This window comes from Lepidochelys olivacea, assembly GCF_965140295.1.
Source record: "Lepidochelys olivacea isolate rLepOli2 genome assembly, chromosome: 1".
In the NCBI taxonomy this organism is placed as follows: domain Eukaryota; kingdom Metazoa; phylum Chordata; order Testudines; family Cheloniidae; genus Lepidochelys; species Lepidochelys olivacea.
Window position 1 is genome coordinate 25,440,939 of NC_140411.1, and position 27,475 is coordinate 25,468,413.

At 43.2% G+C, this 27,475-nt stretch overlaps 1 protein-coding gene across 2 annotated transcripts in view; it reads right to left on the minus strand.

The window, feature by feature from the left end:
* Window positions 1–13,514: 13,514 nt before the first annotated feature.
* Window positions 13,515–27,475, minus strand: part of GRM5 (glutamate metabotropic receptor 5) — a 330,163-nt gene continuing 316,202 nt past the window's right edge. Inside the window, exon 10 of one of the 2 annotated variants that reach the window (XM_084632778.1) lies at window positions 13,515–19,479. In XM_084632778.1, coding sequence (XP_084488904.1) covers window positions 18,654–19,479 — 826 coding nt within the window. In that variant the 3' untranslated portion in view covers window positions 13,515–18,653. The remainder of the gene's footprint in view (window positions 19,480–27,475) is intronic. The other variant, XM_084632779.1, reaches the window with a different exon arrangement.

Here is a 27,475-nt window from a genome sequence, read left to right on the forward strand (position 1 = left end):
TGGAGGGTCACAAGCCCCGACCCCAGTGTGTGGCTGCGAGCTGCGAGCCCCAACCCCTGCACCGGGCTGCAAGCCCTGACCCCTGTGTGGGGCTGCGGGGCTGTGAGCCCCAACTCCAACCCTGGCCAGGAGCAGGGCTGCAAGCCCCGACTCCAACCCCCATGCAGGGTTGTGAGCCCTGACCCATGGGGCTGCGGGGCTGCAAGCCCAGACCCCAACCATGGCCAGGAGTGGGGCTGCGAGCTACTTCCAGGGGCAGGGCTGCAGGGCTGGAGCCCTGACCCCGACCCCCATGCGGGGCTGTGAGCCCCAACGCCAGCGAGCCTCAACGCCAGCTAGGCATGGTGTTCTGATCCCCGACCCCAACCAGGAGGGCGCTGTGAGCCCTGAGCTGGGGCATCCAGGACACTGTGAGCCCTGACTACTGTACTGGGGTTGTCGGGTGGAGCCCAGCCATGCTGAGAGTTATCAGCCAGGAGCTCCGCCAGGCAGAAGGTTGTTAACCCCCAGCCCTGCCACACACAGGGGTGTCAGCCCCGAGCCCTGTCACTTGCTGTGAGCCTGGCTAGGCGCTTGGTTGTGAGCCCCCATTACCACCATGTGCGGACCTCAGAGCCCCAAGCTCCTCCAGCCCAGCTCCACTCCCAACTCCACTCCACCTCCAGCCCTGCTCCACCGCCAAAGAAAGGGTGCCAAATAGAAGTTTGCCCTGGGTGCCATTTTTCCTATGGCTGGCAACATTAGCCAACATTGGAGGGCTTGATTCTTTAGCAGCTGAACAAGTACTTTATTAATTAACAGTCAGACACACAAGCACAAACTTTCTCTTGACAATAATGGCCACCAGTACTGCTTTAAAACCACTAAAAAAGGAAAGTATCTCGAGTCTTACATTAAACTCGGTTTTACCAGTATCGTCAGCTCTGGGATTGAAAAAACACAGTGCGTCATTGGCTGTGAAGTTTTGTCTGCTGAATCCATGAAACCATGCAAACGGCAGCCACTTCTTGAAACTGGACATCCTGAGCATAAAAATCAAAAAGTGGGTTTTTTTCAAACACAGAGAAGAAGCAACAAAGGCTGCCAGGCTTGATGCTGATGGAAGTTTCCGACAGCAACGTCCTCATTGAATCATAGAATATCAGGGTTGGAAGGGACCTCAGGAGGTCATCTAGTCCAACCCCCTGCTCAAAGCAGGACCAATCCACAATTAAATCATCCCAGACAGGGCTTTGTCAAGCCTGACCTTAAAAACTTCTAAGGAAGGAGATTCTACCACCTCCCTAGGTAACGCATTCCAGTGTTTCACCACCCTCCTAGTGAAAAAGTTTTTCCTAATATCCAACCTAAACCTCCCCCACTGCAACTTGAGACCATTACTCCTTGTCCTGTCATCTTCTACGACTGAGAATAGTCTAGAACTATCCTCTTTGGAACCACCTCTCAGGTAGTTGAAAGCAGCTATCAAATCCCCCCTCATTCTTCTCTTCTGCAGACTAAACAAGCTCAGTTCCCTCAGTCTCTCCTCATAAGTCATGTGTTCCAGACCCCTAATCATTTTTGTTGCCCTTCGCTGGACTCTCTCCAATTTGTCCACATCCTTCTTGTAGTGTGGGGCCCAAAACTGGACACAGTACTCCAGATGAGGCCTCACCAATGTCGAATAGAGGGGAACGATCACGTCCCTCAATCTGCTGGCTATGCCCCTACTTATACATCCCAAAATGCCATTGGCCTTCTTGGCAACAAGGGCACACTGTTGACTCATATCCAGCTTCTCGTCCACTGTCACCCCTAGGTCCTTTTCCACAGAACTGCTGCCTAGCCATTTGGTCCCTAGTCTGTAGCGATGCATTGGATTCTTCCGTCCTAAGTGCAGGACCCTGCACTTATCCTTGTTGAACCTCATCAGATATATTTTGGCCCAATCCTCCAATTTGTCTAGGTCCCTCTGTATCCTATCCCTACCTGCCACCGTATCGACCACTCCTCCTAGTTTAGTATCATCCGCAAATTTGCTGAGAGTGCAATCCACACCATCCTCCAGATCATTTATGAAGATATTGAACAAAACCGGCCCCAGGACCGACCCTTGGGGCTCTCCACTTGATACTGGCTGCCAACTAGACATGGAGCCATTGATCACTACCCGTTGAGCCCGACAATCTAGCCAACTTTCTACCCACCTTATAGTGCATTCATCCAGCCCATACTTCTTTAACTTGCTGACAAGAATACTGTGGGAGACTGTGTCAAAAGCTTTGCTAAAGACAAGAAACAATACATCCACTGCTTTCCCTTCATCCACAGAACCAGTAATCTCATCATAGAAGGTGATTAGATTAGTCAGGCATGACCTTCCCTTGGTGAATCCATACTGACTGTTCCTGATCACTTTCCTCTCGCGTAAGTGCTTCAGGATTGATTCCTTGAGGACCTGCTCCATGATTTTTCCGGGGACTGAGGTGAGGCTGACTGGCCTGTAGTTTCCAGGATCCTCCTTCTTCCCTTTTTAAAGATGGGCACTACATTAGCCTTTTTTCAGTCGTCCAGGACTTCCCCCGATCGCCATGAGTTTTCAAAGATAATGGCCAATGGCTCTGCAATCACAGCCGCCAACTCCTTTAGTGCTCTCGGATGCAACGCATCCGGCCCCATGGACTTGTGCACGTCCAGCTTTTCTAAATAGTCCCTAACCATTTTTTTCTCCACAGAGGGCTGGCCACCTACTCCCCATGCTGTGTTGCCCAGCACAGCAGTCTGGGAGCTGATCTTGTTCGTGAAGACAGAGGCAAAAAAAGCATTGGTACATTAGCTTTTTCCACATCCTCTGTCACTAGGTTTCCTCCCTCATTCAGTAAGGGGCCCACACTTTCCTTGGCTTTCTTCTTGTTGCCAACATACCTGAAGAAACCCTTCTTGTTACTCTTAACATCTCTTGCTAGCTGCAGCTCCAGGTGCGATTTGGCCCTCCTGATTTCATTCCTATATGCCCGAGCAACATTTTTATGCTCTTCCCTGTTCATTTGTCCAATCTTCCACATCTTGTAAGCTTCTTTTTTATGTTTAAGATCCGCAAGGATTTCACTGTTAAGCCAAGCTGGTCGCCTGCCATATTTACTATTCTTTCGACACATCGGGATGGTTTGTCCCTGTAACCTCAATAGGGATTCTTTGATATACAGCCAGCTCTCCTGGACTCCTTTCCCCCTCATGTTATTCCCCCAGGGGATCCTACCCATCAGTTCCCTCAGGGAGTCGAAGTCTGCTTTCCTGAAGTCCAGGGTCCGTATTCTGCTGCTTCCCTTTCTTCCCTGTGTCAGGATCCTGAACTCGACCAACTCATGGTCACTGCCTCCCAGATTCCCATCCACTTTTGCTTCCCCTACTAATTCTTCCCGGTTTGTGAGCAGCAGGTCAAGAAAAGCTCTCCCCCTAGTTGGCTCCTCCAGCACTTGCACCAGGAAATTGTCCCCTACATTTTCCCAAAACTTCCTGGATTGTCTATGCACCGCTGTATTGCCCTCCCAGCAGATATCAGGATGATTAAGGTCGCCCATGAGAACCAGGGCCTGCGATCTAGTAGTTTCTGCGAGTTGCCGGAAGAAAGCCTCATCCACCTCATCCCCCTGGTCTGGTGGTCTATAGCAGACTCCCACCACTACATCACTCTTGTTGCTCACACTTCTAAACTTAATCCAGAGACACTCAGGTTTTTCTGCAGTTTCATACCAGAGCTCTGAGCAGTCATACTGCTCCCTTACATACAGGGTCACTCCCCCACCTTTTCTGCCCTGCCTGTCCTTCCTGAACAGTTTATAACTATCCATGACAGTACTCCAGTCATGTGAGTTATCCCACCAAGTCTTTGTTATTCCAATCACGTCATAATTCCTTGACATCACCAGGACCTCCAGTTCTCCCTGCTTGTTTCCAAGGCTTTGTGCATTTGTATATAGGCACTTGAGATAACCTGCTGATCACCCCTCATTCTCAGTATGAAGTAGGAGCCCTCCCCTCACAGATGTTCCTGCCTGTGCTTCCTCCTGGTATCCCGCTTGCCCACTTACCTCAGGGCTTTGGTCTCCTTCCCCCGGTGAACCTAGTTTAAAGCCCTCCTCATTAGGTTAGCCAGCCTGCTCACAAAGATGCTCTTCCCTCTCTTCGTTAGCCCGTCTCTGCCCAGCACTCCTCCTTCATGGAACGCTTTGCATTGGAACTCCATGTAAACCCATGCACATTGAATAATTTTGACGCAACCCCATAATGTCCATGTGGTATTCAAAACTGGGCCCCAGATTTGCTCAAAAGGTTTCTGAACCTTAATGCTCTCAATCTCAGGTTCAAGTCTGTTAGCCTGAAATGAGGGGAGTGCCACATGATTCATGGTTTATTTGAATATATAATAACCAGCATCATAGTTGTCACTGGGAACTGGACCTTGGAGCTCTGGAGCTAACAGCATGAACCTTTACAGTTTGAGTTAGAGAGTAGCTGCAGCAACCTCATATCCTGTGTAGACCAGGCATCATGGGGATGATGGACACACTCTGAGCATTAATTATAATGCACGAGCCGCCGTGTGAATACACATGGTATTATACTGTGCATGCTCTGGAGGCTGCAAAGCCCCCCCTGCCACTGCTGCCATATCATACTTGGGTCCTGAGTCAGCCAAAAAGTTAAGCACGTTTTTAAGACATGTGCTTACTGACTTGGGGGCTTGGGGCATTTCATTGGATATAAGGTAACCAACATCAAAGCTGAAAAAGCCGATCCATATTGAGAGGCTACCTACCTATAAATGAAATTTGCCATGTGCCACCAAAGTACATGGGAAAACTGCCATTGACTTTAATTTTAAGGATCAAGACCTTAAACATAATGAGTCCATTTAATTCACAGCTTCTTCCTCCAGCTGAAAAAGCCAGATTTTAATTGATGAGTTCTCTGCAACAACATGCTTGGTGGTGTGTACCACGCAAAATTTCCCTGTGTCACAGAGCTTGTGACAGCTGGATAAACTTTCAAAATGAAACAAATGTAATTGAAAAAGTTCTATGAAACCTCATTAAAAGCCCAGTCCTGCATCATGACACCAAAGGGGGATTTTGCACTGGATTTCAATGGAAGCAAAGTCAGGTCTTAATTCAAGGAGGGATACATATTGGGGTCAGCTAGGACAGTGATTCTCAGCCGTTTCCATACTGTCCCCAGTGCCTCTGCTGCTTCCCCCCGCCCTAGCTCAGCCAGCTGGGATCCCTCTCCCTTTAGCAGCATAGGAAAGGCAGAATGGTTGCGATTCCTGGCCCCTGATACCTGTTGATATGCTCCCCAGCTTTGCTTAACCCTCAGGTGAGTAATACACAGGAGTCACAAGCATTCTGTTGGGCAGGGCCCGCTGGAGATGGGCTTCTTTGAGTCTGAATCCATTTGCTGCGTGAATCCATTCTGTGTGGGCAATTTGCAAACCCTCACTGAAAACATAACAGCCACCCCCTTCCACCACACAGCAACCCCTCCTGCGGAATTCAGCGCCCCTCTCCCTTGCCTGTAATACTGCCGGGAATTGCATTGCCACGCCCCCACGTTTGGGCCCTTTCGATCTGCATCCTGAGAGTGTATGAAGGCTGTTGTTAGCATTGCAGAGGACATGCCTGCAAGAACGTGCATTCCTCTCTTACTCTTTAATCTTTGCTCCTCTGGCAGGGCCACTGTAGTTCCTTTCCTTTCCGTAATCTCAGCAGTCCCACTTTTTGACAGCTGTAATTGCATTGTGTGGGAAGCTGACTAATCCAAACAGGACTACATGAGGGAGTTTGATTTTTGTTTTGTTGCAGCTTTTGGAACTATATATATATATTTAAGCCTGTGTAAGGAAATGCTTCTATCTGGGCAAAAGGCGCTTGTCACCAGCACAAATGAAAAAAGAATGTGATCTATGTATAGTGCCTCCCAGCTATATGAGCAGTTAACACAAAAACCTGGATCTGAATGTGTTTATACAGGAGATGGGTTAACACATGGTCCCTGGTGCCTCCACTCTAGAGTTTCAACCCAGTACCGAGAAGCACAGGGGTGATGACAAAGAGTGGTTGGAAATTTTCTGTGAGAACTGTCTTTTCAACAGCAAATTGGGTTTTCGATAACACAAAACTTTGGGAAAAAAAAGTCTGATTTCGGTGAAAAATGTTGACATTTTTGTCATTTCTGCAGTGTCTCATGGGAGTTCCCTTTCGGTTGTCTTGTGCTCCTATTCTCCTGTACATACTGGGGTCCCCGGCCACACTACGTCTCTCATGGTGTACCGCCTTCCCTTATGAGGAGGGCGCACTGTGGTGCATCGTGGAAGATGTAGTCCAACCAGGAAGTCTGGCCTAAAGAGGAGAATGGGAGCATGAGGCACCAGGGCAATATTCAGAAATGAAATATTTCAATTTGTGGCAAAAATATTTTGAGTTTAGATTTTTCACCAAAACCTTTTTCCATGGACAATCCCCGCCCCATTCCCCCACCCATTTTTGGACCAGCTCTACTGATGACACTAGACCAGTGGTGGGCAACTTGCAGCCCATGGGCTGCACGCGGTCCATCAGGGTAATCTGATTGCAGGCCGCAAGACAGGCGTGGCCCCCCACAGCTTCCAGTGGCTGCTGTTCTCTGTTCCCAGCCAATGGGAGCTGCGGGAAGTCGTGGACAGCACGCCCTTGTGGCCCACTGTTTTCCGCAGCTCCCATTGGCCAGGAACAGCAAACCATGGCCACTGGGCACTGTGGGGGGGCTATGCCCCCAGACGGTCAACGTCAGCAAAATGTCTCACGGCCTGCAATCAGATTACCCTGATGGGCCACATGCAGCCTGTGGGCTGCAGGTAGCCCACCAGTGTCTAACTGTTGTTTAACCAGTTCAGGCTGCTCACTACTAGGTAAACTTCCAGAATAAGAATCTTCATGAGTGTCTTCTTACCTACAAAGTAGGGACATTTGCGATTTTTGCCAGTAAGCTTTGAATGTTGCCTAAAATGAATGAGAGCAGGTGCAAAGGCTGTTTAACCTCTCTTCAAATTTACTTTGATATGAATTAAAGTTATATTACTTACTTGTTCACATGTCCTTCCGTGAAGTGCCAGGCATTTAATTCCTCTCAACGTATCATGAAATTAAACTGGAGCCTTTGGTTTTATAAATAGCGTATGCACATTTGTCTTTCCTTCCTCTGCCAATCTGGTGCCGCGAATGTTGGACTCTTCTGAAGGTTGAGTGCAAGGCAGCTTCAGAGCTGGGAGCTAGACTGAACTCTTAGGAGAATCATTTGGACTGGTGATGAGACAAAGACAGCAGACATTACGGAAGGTAGTAATATTTGACTTACAGTGCTGTGAAACTCAACTTTGCATCTACCAGAACTAAGAATTCTAAGTAAGACAAATAGTTTATTCAGGAGAGGCAATAACTGTAGCCATGAACTATATTGTCAGGAGGGCCTAAGCAGTAAATAATTGCAGAGCTTGGCAAAGTCCTGACTACCCATTTGTAGTCATGAAACATAAATGCTATGTTGCATTTATTGAGCCTATTATGTGAATCTATATGTTTTTATGTTGCAACTGCACATGTGAATTAAAATGTTCATCGAAGGTCTCTATTAAAAATATCACTAAGGAGAATAAATTGTGAAAAATAATGTTGAAATGCATAGTGCTGGCTTGCTTCTGTCTTCACACAGTTGCAAGAGAGCACTGAAGAAAAAAATTGTCTTGTTTAATGGAAGCATAACACCTACCTATGTGTACATGCTACTATGAGCTACTACACTAAACAGATTCTGGGCTAAATCTGCCCCATTAATTCAGTGGCAAAACTCCCACTGACTTCATTGGAACCAGGATTTAATCCTCCATTTTTTCACTTTAAACTATAAACAACTGAGAAAACAGCACCAACTGTTCCTGTTCCTAGTGTTCACAGTCAACAACAGCCTGTATCACTTTCTGTTCATTCCCTTTGTAGTTATTAGGTTGAATAGTATTAGTGCGATAGGCCCTTTTTTGTGAAGGTTTTAAACAAGGTGAGAGGACAGGGTGAAAACGGTAAATGAGGCTTTTTAAAAAACAGTTTTTGTGAACTTTTTAATTTTTATGTTTATTTCTTTAAATGACCAATTTCTGATCAAGTTTACTCACTCACAATTCAAATAAACTTTTAAGGGAACAGTCATGACAGAAAAAGTGGTCAGCATTGAAAATAAGCCAATATAGAAGCTGAAAAACAAAATACCTAACCATAAACAGTAAGTCTTGTGGCAAATTCCATGACTGTCTGTTTCCATATTTGTTTTCTAGGCGGGTTTGCACCTGGATCCCCTGTTAGGGTTCATCTGAACTCTCTCGACCAGATTCTAGTCTGTTACACAAGTACAAGTGCAGAATAAAACAGATGACCAGTGAGTTCAGTGGTAGTATTCTGAATTTACACGGCTCCTCTATTTCTGCTTTGCCCGGTATAATGTTGTTGACGTTTTGCTGTACTCCCGTCTGCACTTTCCTCTAGGAGTGTGATAACAAGGACTTCCAGGTCTATCTTCAAGACAATTGTTGATGGTGCAATCTGAATAATCAGATAATGAAATACCTCTGTCTGCCACTATGTGGTCGATTTGTCTGCCCAGGATAGTAAAAGGATAACAAAGAGATTGGAAACCCACTATCTCATGTTCTCATCAGCAGATAATAAAATAGATGGTAATACATTAATAACAGATAAAATAGATAACAATAAAGATAATAATAAATAATAAAGATAATAAAATAGATAATAAAAAAGATAGTTTACTACCTATTCATATAATCCATTGCAGCAGAGTTTGAATTTTCTGCACAACCTTACGGGCTTTGTTTATCTTTGCTTTGGAGCTCAATGTGCCTTGAAGGTACTACAGCTAGTTTTGCTCAGTAGTAAGAAATACATCCACCATTGGACTAAATTCAAGCTTTATATTAGTAAAGAACCGATAGAGAGCTCAGATCATTGATTTCTATGAGTATTTATAATAGAATGTTGACTCCCTCGTAGCCATGATCCGTTCTGGTCCTGTGGAGGCTCAGTATAGATGAGGGAAGTCTAATTCATTGAAGCAACATGTGTATTAACTGGGTTGCCACTGTGCTTTCCCCCCATCTGAACAGATGCTTGGAATAGCAGCACAGCCATGATGCATAGTATCTTGTAACAAAGTGAAGTCATAATTCCAACTGCCTCCCAGTGCTCGTTTGAAGGCAGTGGGAGTGATTTGTAAGTAACCTTGGCACAAACCAAGAGACTCCATCGGTCTGTTTTAAGATGGAGCTTGGTGGCGCCTGCCATTTGGCTCAAAAGCATTTCAACAGATGGTACTCACATATGGGTGAGGTTTGACACCGTTAAAAAATCTTTAGCAAGCTCTACTAAGCCAGATATGTCAGGCTGAAAGAAGACCTTTTATTTTAAACATTGCTGCTCTAACTTGTGGGCAACATTTTATATGGCAATTGCATAATTATCCAGTGCCTCTTTAGCCAGTCTATAGCAGTGAAAATATCATGCAAGCCAATAGAGCAAGGTACTCTAGGAGGAAATGCAGTCAGTTTACACTGAACACAATCCTTGACAGATTTCTCTTTGGGTTTCCATATGGCTATGGCATGGAAATCAGTCTCCTCTAGGGTAGTTAATGAGCTCCCCTCTGCTGTTGACAGCTCCTCCATCTGCATTCTGCTTGATCTCCGTGCAGCCTTCAATGCTATTGACTATTTCATTTTATGTGAGCCTCCAGAGTAGCGCAGGCATCTCTGGCTGCCTCCTTTCATGGTTCCACTCTTATATAACAGATCATTCCCTAAGTCTGGCAATAGCTTTTCCTTTCCACCTCTTCTTAACAGCATCTCAAGATTCTATTTTTGGCTCTCTTTTTTTTCTATCTCCCTTCTCCTTCTGAGTCAATTTATCTCAGCTTTTACTCTTCAAGTGCTACTTTTAGGCTGTATATCTGAACTGTCATCTCTTTTCACCGGTTTTATGACTTCTGCTTTGACATCTCCCCTCTGCCTATCCTGATGGGCTGACATTTCATTTATAGGCTTATTATCTCAATTTTATAGATGAGGATAGAGATTAAAAAACTTCCCCAAGTTAGCACAGGGATTTTGTGGCAGAACTGGGAACTTAACCTTCATCTCTTGAGTCCCAGAGTTCAGAACCTTAACCACAAGGTCATTTGGCTTGTGTGATTTTTTGGTTTGCTTGTGGTGTCACACAAATGGCTAGAATGCAGAAGCTATTCTCCATCTCTGGTATCTCCCTCCTTGGCTCAGAAATTCTTCTATTTGTCTCCAGAGACTTGACCCTGAACTGTTCTTCATTGGTGTGTCTCCCAATCATACGTTTGGAATATTGTCGACACAGTCCAATGCCTGGACGCCATTTCCAGCACTGTTTATATCTGTGTCTGTGGCTTCCCCAAATCCTAGATCTTCAGGTGTCAGCATGTGCAGAATGCTGCTTGCAGCTCTTCTTGTGTACCAAGGAGCGTGACCACATCACCCATGTCTTCAAACACCTCGACAAGATTCCTGTTAATTTCAGGATACAATTAAAAAATTCTCTCCTTCTCAGAACACTCCATGGTCTTACTCCAAGCCAATGTCTGGAGCATGTCTGTCTCTACTTCTCTCCCTGGTCTCTTTGCATATAGCAGCTACCCCCCTCTCTGTTCTCTCCAACAATCTCATCATATTCCTGCCATCTGAAACAGCTGCCTTCTATCCAGCTGCTTAATTGGCACTCCATCTCTCTTCAAATCTTTGACATCCCTCTCCGGCATTGCCTATGTCATTTAAGTTCTCTAATCCTCTGTTATTAACCCATTCAATGAATGCTTTAATTTGTGTCTCATAGTGCAGTTTTACACTACAGCTCTGTGCAACTTACTTATTCCATATATGCAACACAAATACAGCAGGCCCCACAGCAGCAGCAGTTTCATGGAGACACCTTGGAACTCATTTCTGCTGCACTGGCTGAGTAACTCCCCCTAGCAGCCTTGCTGGCACTCTCTGGTGAACAGAATGGCCTCAGAGACTGAATTCGCCCTTCATCCCTTGAGGCAGTTCCTGCAGATCCAATCTGAGTGAGCACTGGCACGATAGGATCGGGGAGCTTGCTGCCTTTCTTATAGCAAAGTTGTTGGATGCCCATCACCTGTGGTGCTTCCTTCCTGTTGGCAGCTCCAGACTCAGCTACAGTCCCTAGTTCCCTCCAGAGAGCAGACCTGCTGGCCTGTGTCTGAAAAGAACTGGCAATACTTACTAGTGAAACAGTGGGCTCCTTTCATCGTTATTTAAGGAAGCCATGGGGTACGGTAGTCAGCAAGTTACCGGGAAGCGTGGGGCTCGAGTGTTTGAAGCTAAGTGGAACTCTGAGTTACTGTGTGATATTGAGCAAGAAACCTGACCCTCTTGGACTGCTAGAAAATTGGATAAAATACAGGACCTCACTAAAAACCAGATGCTGCTTACAAATTTAACTTCTCTGGATAAATGTAAATACATCACTAAAGTCTTCAGCTATTGGAAAGAACCAAGTCTAATTCTGATGCCATGACTAATACATAATGCACTCCACTGTGGTTTCATCACAAGTCCCTCACAAGAGGAGGCATGTTGTTGCCCGGTCCTGGAGAAGACCTGAAGGCAGTTGGACCCAGATCCTCAAAGGTTTTTAGATGCCTTGAAACCAATGGGAGTTAGGTGCCTAAATGACTTTTAAGATCTGGGCCATGGTAACTCTGAGATTCACCATCTGTGTTCCAGGTTCCTCTTTACTCTGTGGGGAAGTACCAAACACCAGGTCTGAGGTGTTTGGGGAAGGGGGAGCCAAGCTTCCACCCACTTTTGCCCTGATTTGTCTACTTATGCAGCACCTGTCCCGGGGGCCACTTTCCCCCTTACACTGTTCCTGTGATCCAGGTAGTGGGAATTAGTGCACTTTGCACCCTCTTACTCCCTTGTGGTGCCACACAATATTTCTATGAGCTCCATGTAAGGGCGGTGAACTCTGATATTGTTATGATTAGAATAACTACAGGATTCAAGTTAGTGATGTCATTTACTAGCCTCTCTAGTGGGGCACCTGGTTAATACTAGTGTCAAATCAGGAGCAGAAAAGCTGTTAGTAGGAGATTGCCATCAGAAGGAGGTAGGTTTTCTTTTGCCAAGAGGACAGTAAGCCAGTGTTCCACAGAACGTGCATCTACCAGACATTAGAGCAAACAAATATAACTCAGTGAAATAACCCATTGTGTTTAAAACGTGCATACCTTCAACTGCATGGGGCTGACTTGGCTAAAATTTCTCCTGCTTTTTTAAACAACTGTCAATTTAAAATGTAACAGTGTATTTTTCTGGAAGCAATTTCTCCCTGCAGTGGAATTGTTTACTTTGAGATCTGAATTTTTTGAGCTGAACAAAGGCACAAAGGACAGCTGGGTGATTTTTATCGGGAGTTGGAGGCATGCCCTTCGTGCCATTGAATGCCCTCCCTTTCAACCTTAAGTAGCAAAGAGAAAACTCCAATAGACTTTATGGGAACTTCTCCCAAAAATAATAGGCTTGATTCTCATCTCACTTAGGCCCTGCTCAGAAGAACGGGAGCCTACATTGTTTTGGTACCAATCTCCACTGTGCTCAGTGAAATTATTCCTGATTTGCACTGGAGAGGGGAATTTTGGAATGGAGTGTGGAAGACTACTAAGAGGAAAGGGCTCTTTAGTCTAGCAGACAAAGGCATAATAAGATCAAGTGGCTGGAAGCTTAAGCTAGATACATTCAGGCTAGAGATAAGACAAAGCACAACTTTTTTAACAATGTGGGTAACTGCCCATTGGAACCAAGATCTGTGGTGGATTCTCCATCACTGGAAGTCTTTACATCAAGATTGGATGTCTTTCTAAAAGATATATTCAAGCTCAGACACAAAATGCAGGCTCAGTGGAGAAATTACTGGGTGAAATTTTATGGCTGGTGTTATGCAGAAGGTCAGTCTAGATGGTCATAGTGGTCTGTTCCGGCCTTAAAAATCTATGAATGAATCTATGGATCAGGGCCAACATTGCTAATTATAATTGGGATAATCCCACCCACCCTTGTGAATTATGCACGCTGGTGTGCATATGTGTGTGTGTGTGTTTATGGGGTGGGGAGGGGTTAGCTCTTTGCAGAATGTGGGCATTTGTATGACCATCAAACCGTTAGTATGCTGGCTCACTTGATCCACAGAAAAACATGTGAATAACATCTTATTAAAAAAATCAAAGTTTAAGTCATATCACAGGATTTTTTAATACTGTTCAAAAAGTACCTGACTCTACATAAACATCAACTATAACATGATGTAGACAACCGAGAAACAAGCAAATGTATTTTTAAATGCTAAAATAAATTACATTTATACAGGTAGACCGCAAAACCCAAAGCTGATAAAAATGTTAAATTTTATGAAAAATCTTTTTCAGTTCACATCAAAATAATTTTACATTCTCTATTGTTTTAATAGTATAAGCAGCAACATAAGAAAGGGACAAACACTCACAGAAGGTTTAAAACCAGATTTTCATAATAAGTTATTAACAAATAAAAATAATAATAATAATTACAAGCACTTGTAGCCCACACAAATCTTTTAGAATTGGCACCATCTCTCTAAAACATCTATATTCTATATAGAGGTCAAATTACAAATATCACCAGCAGCTGCCATTGAATCCTATCAGTACATATAATATACATAGTATATTTATTCCCATTTGGCAGATCAGAGTGACTCAGCTGTTTATTATTTAGAGTTTGCACTGTCGTTGCTCAGACAAGAGAAAACCAGCCACGTATGCCAAGTCATCAAGGAGATGAATTTCTTACTTACCTTTATGTTTCACTGATCTGTATTATTTAGTTATTTATTCTTTTCACAGTATAAAATTGTAAATGGCAACTACAGAGATTTCAACAGCTTACGTGTAATGATAAGCTGTAGCAAAAAAGTGACCTCGGGTAGTTCAGTCAAAGTTCCAACATGTGTCGTACATACTGGGAGTGTAGCATACGACTCTTGGGGAAACATTTTAATTCTCTTTCTGGGAATCAGGAAACAACAGTAAAGCCATGACTTATGGATAAATCATTTCCTACTTATGGATAAATTATCCGCACAACCCTTGACATTTCCAACCACAATTTTATTTGTCTATAGGGATACCTGCTAGGTAAATGGTAAAGCAAATCCATGGGGAAAGTTCTAGACACTGAACTAAAAGAGTTCTCTTAAGAATTAATCTAATCAACTATTTATGGTGTATGGATCAAGCAAAATCTTAAGAAATCTCTTTCCTCCTACCATCCCCTGATGGAATAAACAGTCAATGTCTACACTTCACTGTCCATGGCTAGACTCAGATCTCATTTACACTGATGTAAACCTGGAGTAAGACCTCAGTGGATTTCCACTGGTGTCTGTTGAGATAATGATCTAGCCATAATTACTCATCGCAAACACAGTAATCTGACTTCTCTCAGAAACTGGCATTTGCGATAAATCTTCCCCTATTTTCTCTCTTTCTGTCTGGTGGGGTCTGGCTGTAGTAATGAGCATAAAGATAATTTTCTCTGAGGCATCAACATTTGCACCTATGTTCTCTATCTAGTCTCTTTTGCTCTCTAGGTAAAGGTTCACAAATGTTTTCATGTGAACCACATGGTAATCCAGAGATTGTCTCATGGATCACCTTTCCTCCTAATCACACTCACATAGACGACCTCCCCTCCCATTTGTGATCACAAACATTCCTGTACCAACCATAGCAATTGCGTATCTGCCCAAGTAAGTTAAGGAAAGTATTTAAGATATTTTTAGCTATCACTTAATGCTGTTTCACAGCAGGAAGTCAGAAGAAGGAGCCAGCACCATGTGATTAGCCAGGTCTTCAGAAGCCATGAGCAAGTGCTCTATGGACCATGATCTAGGAACCTCTGGTCTAAGATATCTATAGGAGGCCAATCGCCAAGTATCTTAGATATTTTTAGGTGAGAAATAGGAGGGGATACATCTCCAAAGTCATACAATAAACAGCTAATTTTCAAATACAGTTCTGCCTCATTTTTTCTAGCACTTTACACAAATGCTTGTAACTGGGCTGCTGTAGTTGCTCACTTTATTTCAGAAGCATGGCTTCCAGAGAGGGCTCAGACCTGCACTCTCCCAGGGCTGGCCTTCAGAACAAGTGTGGGGTTTTGGGGGTGTCTTCACTGTCAAGAATGTTAGTGTTTTCCCTGCAGTGTAAACAATTTCCTTTCCAGCAGCAGAACTGGAAGGTAACCCATCATCTACTTGCACATTGTTTATTCATACTGTGAGGTCTTCCAGGTGGGAACCTTGTCTTCACATCTCCCTGTAAAGAATCTAGTACACTAGTGGTGCAAGGAAAATAATTATTAGAACCTCCAATTTCTCTCCCTTCCTCCACCAATTCCTCTGGACTCTTGCTTGGGACCCTGCAGTTCCATAAAGCTGCCTCTGACTCTTCCAATGCTTAAGTCCTTTGTGTTGCTCCTCATTATTCCCACAAAACTTCTCCTATCTCTATAAAATTCAAGTAAATCCAAGGACCAGCCTGCCCAACAAAATGTGTTCTGCCATCCCATGCCTAGTACTAATAACAAGCTATTCTTCATTGCTGATTAGATATCAAAGTCTTGGAAGTCAAACAGAGAAGAAAAGTACTATCTCAACAGGGCCAGTCTTGAATTCCTTGAGCATGCAGAACTTCCTCTACAGCAAACAGGAGTACAAGGAAAGTGAATCCTTAGTGACAAAAGCAAAGAGTGTTTAAAAGATGGCTAGTATAATGTTAGGGTCCTAATCAACCAACAGATGGAAGTGGTAGCCAACCATTAAACTGAGGGATGAATGCATTATTGGCAATATAAAAAAGATGAACAAACTCTGAACAGCAACAGTGGCCAGTTAGACTGAATGATTCTTCAGAATTATGACCTAGGAGCTGTGTAACAGTGAATGCATTATTTATATTGTATCATGATTTGATAGCCTTCCCCTCTTACTCCTTCTTTTTTCTTAAAGAAGATTGATTAACAACACATTTTAAGGGACCACTTGTACAATCCTCACTCAGGCTGGTAATCACTTACTCATGCAAGCAATCCCATTGAGGGATAATTGTGTAAGTACCTGCCAGCATGAGAAAGGAGGCTACACAACTGACACATTTGTTTAAGGAGTGGCGGGGTATGGGGAGGGAAAAAAGTGAGAAGAGGGGAGGGGAAAGGAGGGAGGGGCACTTAATATATAATATAATAATACAGTCCCTTTGAAAACCACCCACCTAAACTATCCACGAATGAAAGCAGCTCTGTGTTAAAGGAAAACATATACAGTACCTTGCAAATGTTCCATGTACAATATTTCAGATAGTTTCATAGAGGTTTAGAGTCCCTACTAAGAACATATATATTGTGTTCCTGATTTGAAATGCCCATTTTTCCAGATGGACCAAGAAAAGTTAAAAGGTCTGTGTCTCATAAGACACAGGCAGTTATTAAATAAAGAATTACTATTCCTTGAGCAAAATGTACTGGATCAGGTTTAGGGGAGGGTGTTATTTTATAGTTGTATCATTCAGATATTTTGTTAAAAAAATTAATTGAATGGAGAATTGGGATGTATGGTATAAAATCATGGCAGAGCTAACTTAACAATAGAATAGTAATACTCTTTGCTGAAATGAACAAATGTGCTTTCACTTTTTAATCATATGAAATTTTTCTGTTTTAAAATGCCTGAAAAAAAAACAATTTGATTGAAAAGTATTTGCAGAGCTGCAAAGAAATAAGATTAGTGAGTTTAAAAAATAATACACAGCAGCCTTATTCCGAGGCTCCCTTCCATAAGGCTATCTTCTATATAAGGCTGCATCAACTTGACTTTGAATTACAGTAAATCACCCACCGCTTCATACTATCCTTATTTATAAGAAAAAAAACCACAAAATTTTGGCACCTGAGGATAGCTGTGTCATTGGGGGAGGGAAGGGAGAAAGCAAATTATACTGGGCATTGTTTACACATAGCTATCAAAAATTATGTTGCTTCTATTCAAATTTTAAATCTCTTCCTGCATGTATTTAAAAATGCCATGACAGCATGAAGTGTACTAAACTGTACTAGTAAATATTTTGATACAGGAAAAAAAATGTCAATAATTCCCTCGCCTCTTCTATGAGCTGCTAAGAAACAAAGAAAGACTCTGTTAGTTTGTATTTCATTAGGTCCCCCTTGTTTGAACATATACTCTGTATTGCTTTGAAAATCTTCTTTTGTCACAGTTCATAGCTGCAATGCATCTGCAGTTAACTAGAGTTAAAATCGTTGCTTATTGAAGAGTAGCTAAACCACCTCTAAGCCACAGGGTTTTTTTCATAAATGAATTATGATCATGACAATCCTTCCATTGATAGTATTCCTTCATTATAATCCAGACTGCTTTCTCAGTATTCTACCTTTATAAAAACTGAGAAAACCCATAGAGTGTTTACCTGTTCCTTAAAAGCAAAGGATATGGGAGCCTGTATAAGCATGGTATTTTAACTGGCAATATTACCATAAGAATGACCATAAAAATGTGTTAATTTCACAAGGGAATGCAGCTATGCTATAGCTCAATAATACTGCTAGAAACAGAATATTCTCCTCAACACTTGTCCTGATAAGGGAATTACAAAACAGTACTCCAGAAAATATTTTTTTGCTACTCCATCATTGGCTGGCAACGTGGTGAAAGAGTCAGGAAATCATCCTCACATTTTGTTGCTATGAAGGTGTATCCAATGTGAATAAATTGAACTTTTAATACTTATAGAAGAGAATTTCATAAACAAATCTGTAGGTTGAGAAGTCACTTGTAAAGCCCTCCATATTGCAGTCACACATTGCAAAGCCGCAGTTTATTGTTATCTACACGTAGCGTATCACCAGCATGATACGCTTCAGCAAGAGTTTGGTCGTTATGAAGCATACGTTACTGCTTTTTGAGATCTTCCTAGAAAAAAAAAAGAGCCTGACACATTGGTGCCAGGTTTTGAGTCTGTTAGAAAATGTACATTCAATGTTTGGTCTTCTATTCTTGATAATAGATCAAGGTTCACTTCTGGGTAAGGAATCGGAGTAAATAAAGAAAACATTGTACAGTCGCTTACAGTCTACTTTTTTCATATATTGTACACACAGTTCATTGTTATACTAAAGCAAAGCACTTGGTATGTAACTGATTTAACAGACTCCTTATAAGCCCTCAAAAATAGATGCAGTGTTTCTTAAAAGCCCATGTTTTGTAAGGCCACGAAAATCTGCTCAAAGTTTTGTTTCTTTAACACAGCATAATTAATCCGATGTTTCCATTTATCGAATAATTCTCTATTGCCCCCTCCGTTCTTTACATGATGACCCAATGCCTATCACTGTATCTGTGTAAACACTGGAGATCTTGAAGGCTTGGCTGTCCCCGCTCTATCTGCTTGTAGCTGTCGAGATCCAATGGTGTCTTGAACTACATTCACAATGAAGAAGAACTTTGAGAGTAATCTCTTATGATAAGCGTGTCATACTTCGGGGAGGATGGGATACAAAGCGCTGATTCTGACACTGGAGAGCCGGGAGATGTGCTCCCAGAATCAATGGAGTCTCTAAAAGGTGAGGGAGGAGTTAAAGCCACCAACTCCTCAAGATCTTGCTTCACCGCTGGTGCCTCCGAAGTACCTTCTTTGATGCTGCCACATGAAGGTTTCCTAGCAGACTGCGATGCACCATTGACTTCAATGGCAGGGAGCGGCTGGATCTCTGCAAAAGTGGTCATTGTTGTAGGAAGCTGGATCTCTCTTGGGATAAGGTAGGAAGAGCAGAGAGGAGTGGCCACCATTGCCCCCGGTGTGGCTGTTGAAAGCATCATAGAGTTCAGCTCGCTGATGTTGGCTGTGAAGCGTGTGACCACACTGCTGATTTGCTCCATCAGAGAGCCTTGGGAGGAACTGCTTCGCTGGGTACGTTCTGTCTGGGATATGGGGACATCATCATCTGTTCGGCTAATGGAGGCAGTCCTGTGGCTCACCGTGCTGATAGGTGAGGGGGTCTGTGGCTGGAACTGAGCTGGGTATTGCTCCTCTGCTTCTGAGACATCATAAAGCATTTTGGCACTGGTCTCTGGAAATGTGGCACTGCTGCTGTGTCGGCTACTATCTGTGCTCTTCGAAAAGGGCTTGATCACGGCGGTTTGATTAGGGTTCTCCTTTTTGTTGATGTGGACTGAGAGCCTTTGCCAGAGGTGCGCTCCCCTGCTGCGGCTCTTCTCATTCTGGGCCCATGTGACCGATTTTCCATTAGAGCTGCGAATGAAAATGAGAGAAGATGCTGGCTTACATTTAGCTTTTAATTGTAATGACTCACTTTAACTAGCTCGTTAAATCACGAACAGGGACAGCTGACATTCTGGCACGTATACGTCAGACGCGTTGTAAAGCTGATGGTAAAAACAATATATTCTGCTACGAAAAAGAACAAGCACTGATGCATGCACCAGTTAAGCAGAGGTTACAAGTGGCAACCTGCTACGAGGATGCTCATCTTGCAATGATTACAATAACTTGGTGAATTAACTTCCCACAACAAATAAATTCTCATTACTTCTTTCGTATTAGGGGTACAAAGTGACTCTTCAGTGTATTAATCTCAGGTAATCCCAGGCTAGGAAAACAAGATCATACTGCTTGGCAAGTTAGGGCAGCCACAATCTGGCCTGGTCAAGTGAAATTTGATTATATACTGCTTTCTGGAGAAGCTGCTGACTTGTATTTAAAAATCCCAGTGGCATTACCTGTCCAGCTTGTCTGAGCAGAGGCTGAAAATAACAACTGGTCTCTTGCCTTGTAAACATCACTGAAGAACAGGAGAAATGAAGTTGTGCCAGCCTGGCCCTGATACTTGTCTTATAGACATTTGTGTAATAATAGTGTGGCAATTTTCCCTTACAGCTCACCTCGGTCTCAGAACAAAACTCACAAATGGATCATGATGCATCCGCTCTGGAGACATCAAAGCAGTGACATTAGCAGGAGACTGAGACTGGTGGGCAGTTTTCATTTTCAGGCTTGGGTCAGGTATGTCACTCAGTTAATGCACCCAGGATTTTTAATTGCAGGTCAGCTCAGAGCAGGAGATTGTCCTTGAGGGAAGTAAGTGACCCACAAACTGTACAAGGGCCATTTTTCTGGCCCAATGGCAGGATGAGTTTTCAGACAGTGAGAAACAGTGGCAACATCTTGCTTTCCCCTCCTCCAAAACTGATCTCCTTTCAGGCCCTCATCATAGAGACATCTCCCCTTACTGTTTGCTCAGAGCCTCCCCAGCACCAGTACATCCCCCTATAAGAGTGAGCAGGTTCCAGATCTCTCTCACACACAGTACGCAACTGCTCCTTTCACCTCTTCCCCCCTCTGTCAGATTGGCCATGGGCGTGTGCCTGGGCATGCCCATAAAACTCCCATACATTCACCTGTGGCTCTTAGGATTAAAAAAAGACCATGAGCAGTGGTAATATTTCTCCAGAAAAACAGAATGTGACTAAGAAATGATGTCCACAATAAAAACATAGGTCCATACATACAAAATTACATACAGGCATGATTTATATACAAAATAACGGATTTTTTAACAAGTTATTTTGGCTTCCAAAATATTTGCAACAACCATTAATAGTTTTGGAAAGACAAGCAAATTTGAGATCCTGGTTGTGCTAGAACAAATTATCTTAAACAAGGTGTATTAAAGCTGGAAGTGACTACACTTCAACTTTTTAGTTTGTTATGAAATAGTTTGCAGTACTAGAACAATGGGAATTTTGTATAGAGCTTCATAGGGTGCTTGCAGTTTGCAGGGAGTTGCTATTGATTCACTGTCTCTTCCAGGGATCTAAAAACCTCCCAGGGAGTGTGAACAAAAGAACTCCTTCTGGTCGATTCATATCTATGGTTACGATATATGGAGATACAGTCGATCATGTAACATGACACACTGTGACACCTTTTTTTTTTTTTTTTTTTTACAAACAAACTCTAACAGATGAACACAACCTAAACCTCTAGGGTATTAGCTGTTTGGAAGCAAATTAAGGCTAGGCTGTCCGATAACCTGTGTGGGTGCATAACTGCATAAGGGGGAATTATACTCCATTTCCACTCCTGCAAGCCCTCTTTGCACTCCTACACAGCTCACTGGACATCAGGCCTGCACAAGGAAGTGGATGCTGTGCACCTACAGGTCCCCAGTTCCTAGCAAGTGGGTGGGGAGTGAGTGGAGCTTTGGTTCTCTCCCCCACCACCCTCCGCACGCAAGCCAGAAGAGCTGTGCTTCCATGGGGCGGGGGCAGGAGGCTAGTAATGTGCGACTAGAATAGATCAGCAGCAAATCACTAGCCCCTTGAAGGAAGGAGGGAACAGGGAAGGACTCATGTTTACCTAATGTATTGTTCCATCCCTCTGCTGCGCCAGGGATGACACACCAATGTGCGGCCCCTTAAACAGGGCAAGAAGAAACAGCCCATTCTTATCCTTAGCTTTGATCCATTCTACTCTTCACTGTTCTGTCATTCTGATTCATAACTAGCGCCTGCTCCTTTAAGCCAAAGGGCCTGACATGATTCCTATTCACTAACAGCCAGATGCCGGACCAGCCCTATGTGGTTGTGAAGGGACATAAAGAGAAAGCAATAGGAGTAATATCCCCCCCCCCACATCTACCTGCATGGCCTCTTGGGTTACTGTACTTGTACCAGGTGCAAGTAGACTTCTTGAGCCCTGCACCTCTGTGACCAGTTAGTAGAGAAGCTGACAGTCTTGAATGAGAGGGGTGGGGGTGGGAGTGAAGAGCTGAGCCAGCATGAGGAGGAGAGAAACTGGGAGAAGTAATTTTCACCTGGGAGAGCCTCAGCAGTAAATTAACTCTTTCATGGAGCAGCTGTGACTCCCTTGTGTTCCAATTCCTTCTGTGGGCCAGCCTGATGGATGCAGCTGTGCACTGCCCCTCACACAGCATTAGAGGTAAGGGCTCAACCTAGCTGCATCTGTGGCTAAAAAAAGGAACATTGGCTACTTATGGAATTTTCCTCAGGAATGACTGAATGGGTTGGCCCTTAACTATTTCAAGTCCCTTGTTATAACCAGCTGAATTTAGCATGCACCAAGTGAATAGCAATGTATCCATTAAAAAAAAAAGCCCAGACATGAAAAGTCAACAACAGTACATTCAGCAATAATTAGAACATTAATTTCAGGCATCCAGCTTCTCTGTTATATCCTGCTGCTCCTAATTCCTATTCTATCACCTAATGCAGTGTTAATAATGTCATAAGAAGAACTGATCTTGCTAATCTCTCTGTAAAAGTAATTTGATCTTATCTTTTGAGGGCTGTGTGATGTTTGGTAGGGCTGCACCTTGGATTGGGGAGTGGAGGGGAAGGATTGATTAAAGTATCACCTTTTCAATTCCTACTCCAACTACATAGTGCCAAGTTAACTAAATCACACCACAAAGTGCATGCTTTATAGAGAAATAAATAGATAAACACGGACAACATAGACCATGATGTCTGCTAATGGAATATCACAAACAGTTGTTTATATTTATTGGGCTGGACTATGCCATGTTCTGTTGAGTGATGGGAACCTTTTGGTCAGTGATATTCTGGATCAGGGATTCTTCTTACCAAGAAACTTTGCTTCCTCTCAGTTTCTCTCATGGGGACAGTATATTTACTCTTTTCAGCTTCCAAATGAATGCCAAAATGTCTTGTGGAGTACAGAATATATATTAATATGCTACTCTGTCGTGCAAATCTTTTGGTTATGCTGTTCTTCGCTGGATGGGTCATTGATTATAATCCAGGGATGCAAACTTCAAGACAGTGCCAAACATACAACACACAATACAAATTGGGCCCCCCCCTTTTTTTTTTCAAAGAAAGGTCTTTAGTGGTGAAACATTTTTGTGTTTTTTATTTCTTTTTTACAAGGTGGCTAACTTCAGTTTTATGTACTGGAAGATCTCCTCAAAACCTGTCACCTAAAAAATTTTATTCTCAGCCAGTTTGGCTTACAGTGACCTAACATGTACAAGAAATTTAAGGCTTTAAATGCGGCCTTTGAAGTCCCTAACATTCACATCTTCCCTCTACAAGTGTCCACATATTCTGGTAGAACAATAGCTTGTGTACATTCCTTATTCTCTTCCACTCTTTATTTTCTAATCTTCTAACTGGGCTTTCAATATTTTTTAATTTATGAATAGTAAACCAATGTCTTCAAGAAAGGAAAAAAAAAACAGAAATGAAGCCAACACAAATGAATGTTTTCCCCTCTACCTTTTCTCTTTACTAATTTAGCAAATATTATTTTGCCCTTTGTTTTTGTTGATGTAACCAAAATTCTGCATTGTTTTGCTCCTTGTGTTTCTAGATATCTAAAAGAATGTGTAATGCTCTTTAGTCAGATGCCATTATAGAATTAGCAAAGGAAGCATGAAGGCAGTGACTGTGCTTTGCGGAGGGGATAAACGAGAAGGAAACATACTGAAAGTCACATAAACTGGAAACTCTCTATTAACTTTATAGCAAGATTGTCATTCCCATGGATTACTTGAGCTTGATATAAATAATTTGGTGAAATGCTCTTAGTTGTACTATGTGAATATACTGTCTTCCTCTCTTATTAACAGTGGGTAATATATTGTACACCAGTGCAAGCTGAAAATAAGTCATTTATTTTCTTACTAACATCTGTTGGCTACAGTATGTAACTATACATAAAACCCATGGAATTCCATGTTTATGAGACAACCTAAAACAGAGAGCTACACATTTAAAACTATACATTTCTTGAAAGCAGAATAAAATGAAACTATATTTTTAAATGCTGCCTAAAACTGTACAGACCAGATTCAGTCCCCAGTTACACCGTTGAAAATCCGAAATTATGTTGCCGATTTCAGTGGTGTTATTCTGGATTTCTTATCCAAGTCTTGACAAAGTCGTGGTCTGCACACAAACTTTCATGGAAATGAAAAGGTCTCAGTTAAAACTGATTTAGCTATTTTAGTGCAAGTGTAGGTGTGGGTGGTCTTGTTTCTGGAGAAAACTCAATTAGCTAAGGTTGGCACCTAAACTGACTTTAGCCATTTCTATTCCTAGCCTACTGTGCCCACATACAGACTTGAACAGAAATAATCATATTGTTTTATGCAACTAATGTAGTTAGGGCATTGTCTTACTCTATCTGTTTAATCAGAGGCCCCTCCACCCTTCTGCCAAGAAGGATTCTTCAAATGCAAAGAAAACTGATAACAAGCATCCCTTCTCAGAGTTCTCTGCCGCCACCTTTTTGAAGACCTCTCTAAATAATCATTCTCTCTGAAAAAGTGCTGAATAATATTAGCTACTTTATCTAGTAATTGACTTTCCCTGACTGGAGCTTTGTGTGTGTGTCCTGGCACTGGTCACTTGGGCAACTGGCAATTTCAGGTTGATAGAAATTTTTTTGAAATGGCCCAAGTTCCTTTATCCTTCGAAGACTGCAAACCATCCAACTTCTTGCACAATGCAACAAACACTTGGGTGAACTAAGTGGCTTATAAGGACAGCCTCAGTGAGCCTATAAAGAATGTACAGTTTCTCGAGAATGTCATCTCAACCTTTCTGTCCACTTGATCGCTTAGAAAACGGCACTGCCAGCAATATCCATTTCCCTCAACTTGGTGGACAACCAAAGGAAGCCTGGCCATTTGCACTGTAAAGCTGATGCTTCTATATTCCTTTGGAGTTTCGGTGTGGATGGCTTTGGTGGGTTGCTATCTATAAGCTTTACTCTTGATCTGAATTACTCTATTATACAGGGTTGGGCAGAAATGTGCCCTGGATCCTGCTTTATATTTCTCTGAATCAGACTCAAGGAGTCCCTCTTCTCTAAGGCAAAGGTCTTCCCAACAAAGTGTGGAAGTCCAGGGGAAGAAGAGATGAGGAAATTCTTTTTTTTCCCCTCCTTAGATTGAATGAAGCGTTGGAATGCTCGGGATCACTTTTGAAGGAAGACCCACACAAGTCGTACAGTGGGAGTAAGCAGGTAAGCCCTTTCACTGCTCATTTGATATGCCTCTTTTAAGGCTCCCTTTACTTTTTTTAGCGAGGCTCAAACCACACTTTTGAGCAGGGTTCCCTGAAGTGTAGGGATCAGGCCTGCTTGTGTGTGTTACAGCCATATTCAGAACAGTACCTCTGAGGAGGGAGAGGTCATGGGGCACAGGAAAGAGGAGGAGCACCTCTGACATCCTCTACTGGCATTACTCACCTGCCCTCCTTAATCGTGTGTGCTCGTTGGCAGGTGGATGAGCCTGGTTTTACTGCTGGTGATCTTACTTTGCGTCAGCTGAGCTGCTGTTGGGATCAGTCTTGGACTGAGTGCATTTTGTCTCAGTGCCAGGCCTCCTGTTCTCTTCAGCTGCTGCTGCCTGCTGAGTGCTGCTTTGAGGAGGCGGTTCTGTAGAGTCCCCCTCATCAAATTCCAACAGCCTGTGGGACCTGCGAGCTGAAGACACAGGCTGGGCCTGAAGCTGAGGGGAAAAGAGAGCCCCTGTACCTGGAACCTGGGTGGTCCCCTGCCACAGCTGCAATTTGCAGCTGCCCACCCACTGAGCTTCCCCAGCTGCGGAGAAGGAGAGAGCAGTAATTGGGGGAGTAGCAGGAGAGGAAGAGGAAAGCAACGGAAGGAAAATAGGATGGAAGAACAATGTGTTTCACGGCTGAAGTAGTGGAGAGGTCTGAATGGAGCAATCTATCCACCTCCGCAAAGGCAGACATTTCTGGCAAGATACTAGTGGGCAGGACTCCTGGGCTCAACCTGATTGACAGCTCCAGCTGCCTCTGAACAATCAGCAGGAGAGCAGTGGTGGCAAGTGTAAAGACACATCCTATCTAGGCTGGTTAGCATTTTAATGACCAGCTTTATTAAACACAGCAAATAAAGTGAATAAATAGGCATGTCATTATTTCCCCCAGTGGCACTGTAATTCCACTGTGCATAAGTAGCTCACTAGTGACGTATCCATCAAGCCACACAGCTTAAAAGACTCCTATGCTGTGTGCTTTGTAGAGATAAGAGGTAACCAAACAAATCAGACTGGAAATAAACACTGAATCACACAGAGCAAGCATCCATTTTGTCCTAGCCTGTGTTCCTGGGGGAGCTGTGCACCCATTGCACTTTGACTGCAGATCTGTCACGTGATGGCAAAGAATAAAATGGCAAAGAATAAAAAAGAGTTGCTTTCCTCTAACACTGAACAAGGAACTTTGTTCATATTATTCCTCAAGACCCAGGGACCTCGTGGAAGAGACACCATAGCAGAGATACCCTGGGTCTGGTATCTATACACTAATTCACCAAAGAGCACCGTGTAAGGTCTCTGTTGTAAGCCTGGGTCACACTGGTCGTCATAATCATTGCAACATGTATTTACAGATAACATGTAAGGAGTTATGTATCTATATGGGAAAAATATATTCTCAAGGCCAACAACTTGGGGCTAGAAACAGGCAAGAGATGTTTATCTATCTTTCTGGCTACATGTAAATTGAGTATCGTATGGTTCACAATAGGTGCCGATATACCATCTGAGCAAAATGCTAAGGAAGGGATTGTGAAATTTTTACAGAGGGGGAAGTTACAGAAAGAAATAAACCAGCAGGAGGAAGCCCTGTTTACAAGACAATGGATCACTGGAACTATACCTAAGACTGCAAAGGGACATCCAATTATCCTTCACTGAGGAGACGAACTGCCAGCCTGTTCTGTCTTATGAAAGAAGGGTCACAGCCTGCCTGGTTGAAAACCACGGTAAAAACTTTGGGTCAGCTAAACTTCATTAGCCCAGGGAAATATCTGGTTAGTTCCGTTTAGGCTCCAGAAAGTACATTATGATTTTATTTTATATGTAACTATTTGTTACCATTATTTCTACTTGCTTCTTCTCAAGTCTCTATTCTTGTTAAATAAACCTCTTCTTGTATGTACTGTAACAGCTCTTAGATAAATGAAGTTGAGCGGAGTAGTGATACTGAGGTGTAACTGATAGGTGGGTGTGTAGCGGATCTGTGAATTCTGAGAGTGTGCAGAGGAACAGGACCTGGCTGTTCCGGAGGGATGGTTGGAGAGGACCTATCACTGACCTGAACAGAGAATGCAGGGCCTGTGGAGGCCTGGAAGGCAGTGCTTCTGTTGCCAAAGGCTGGTGGAGTTGGGGAACCAACCACAGCAGCCACAGATAAGGTTCCCTCACCCT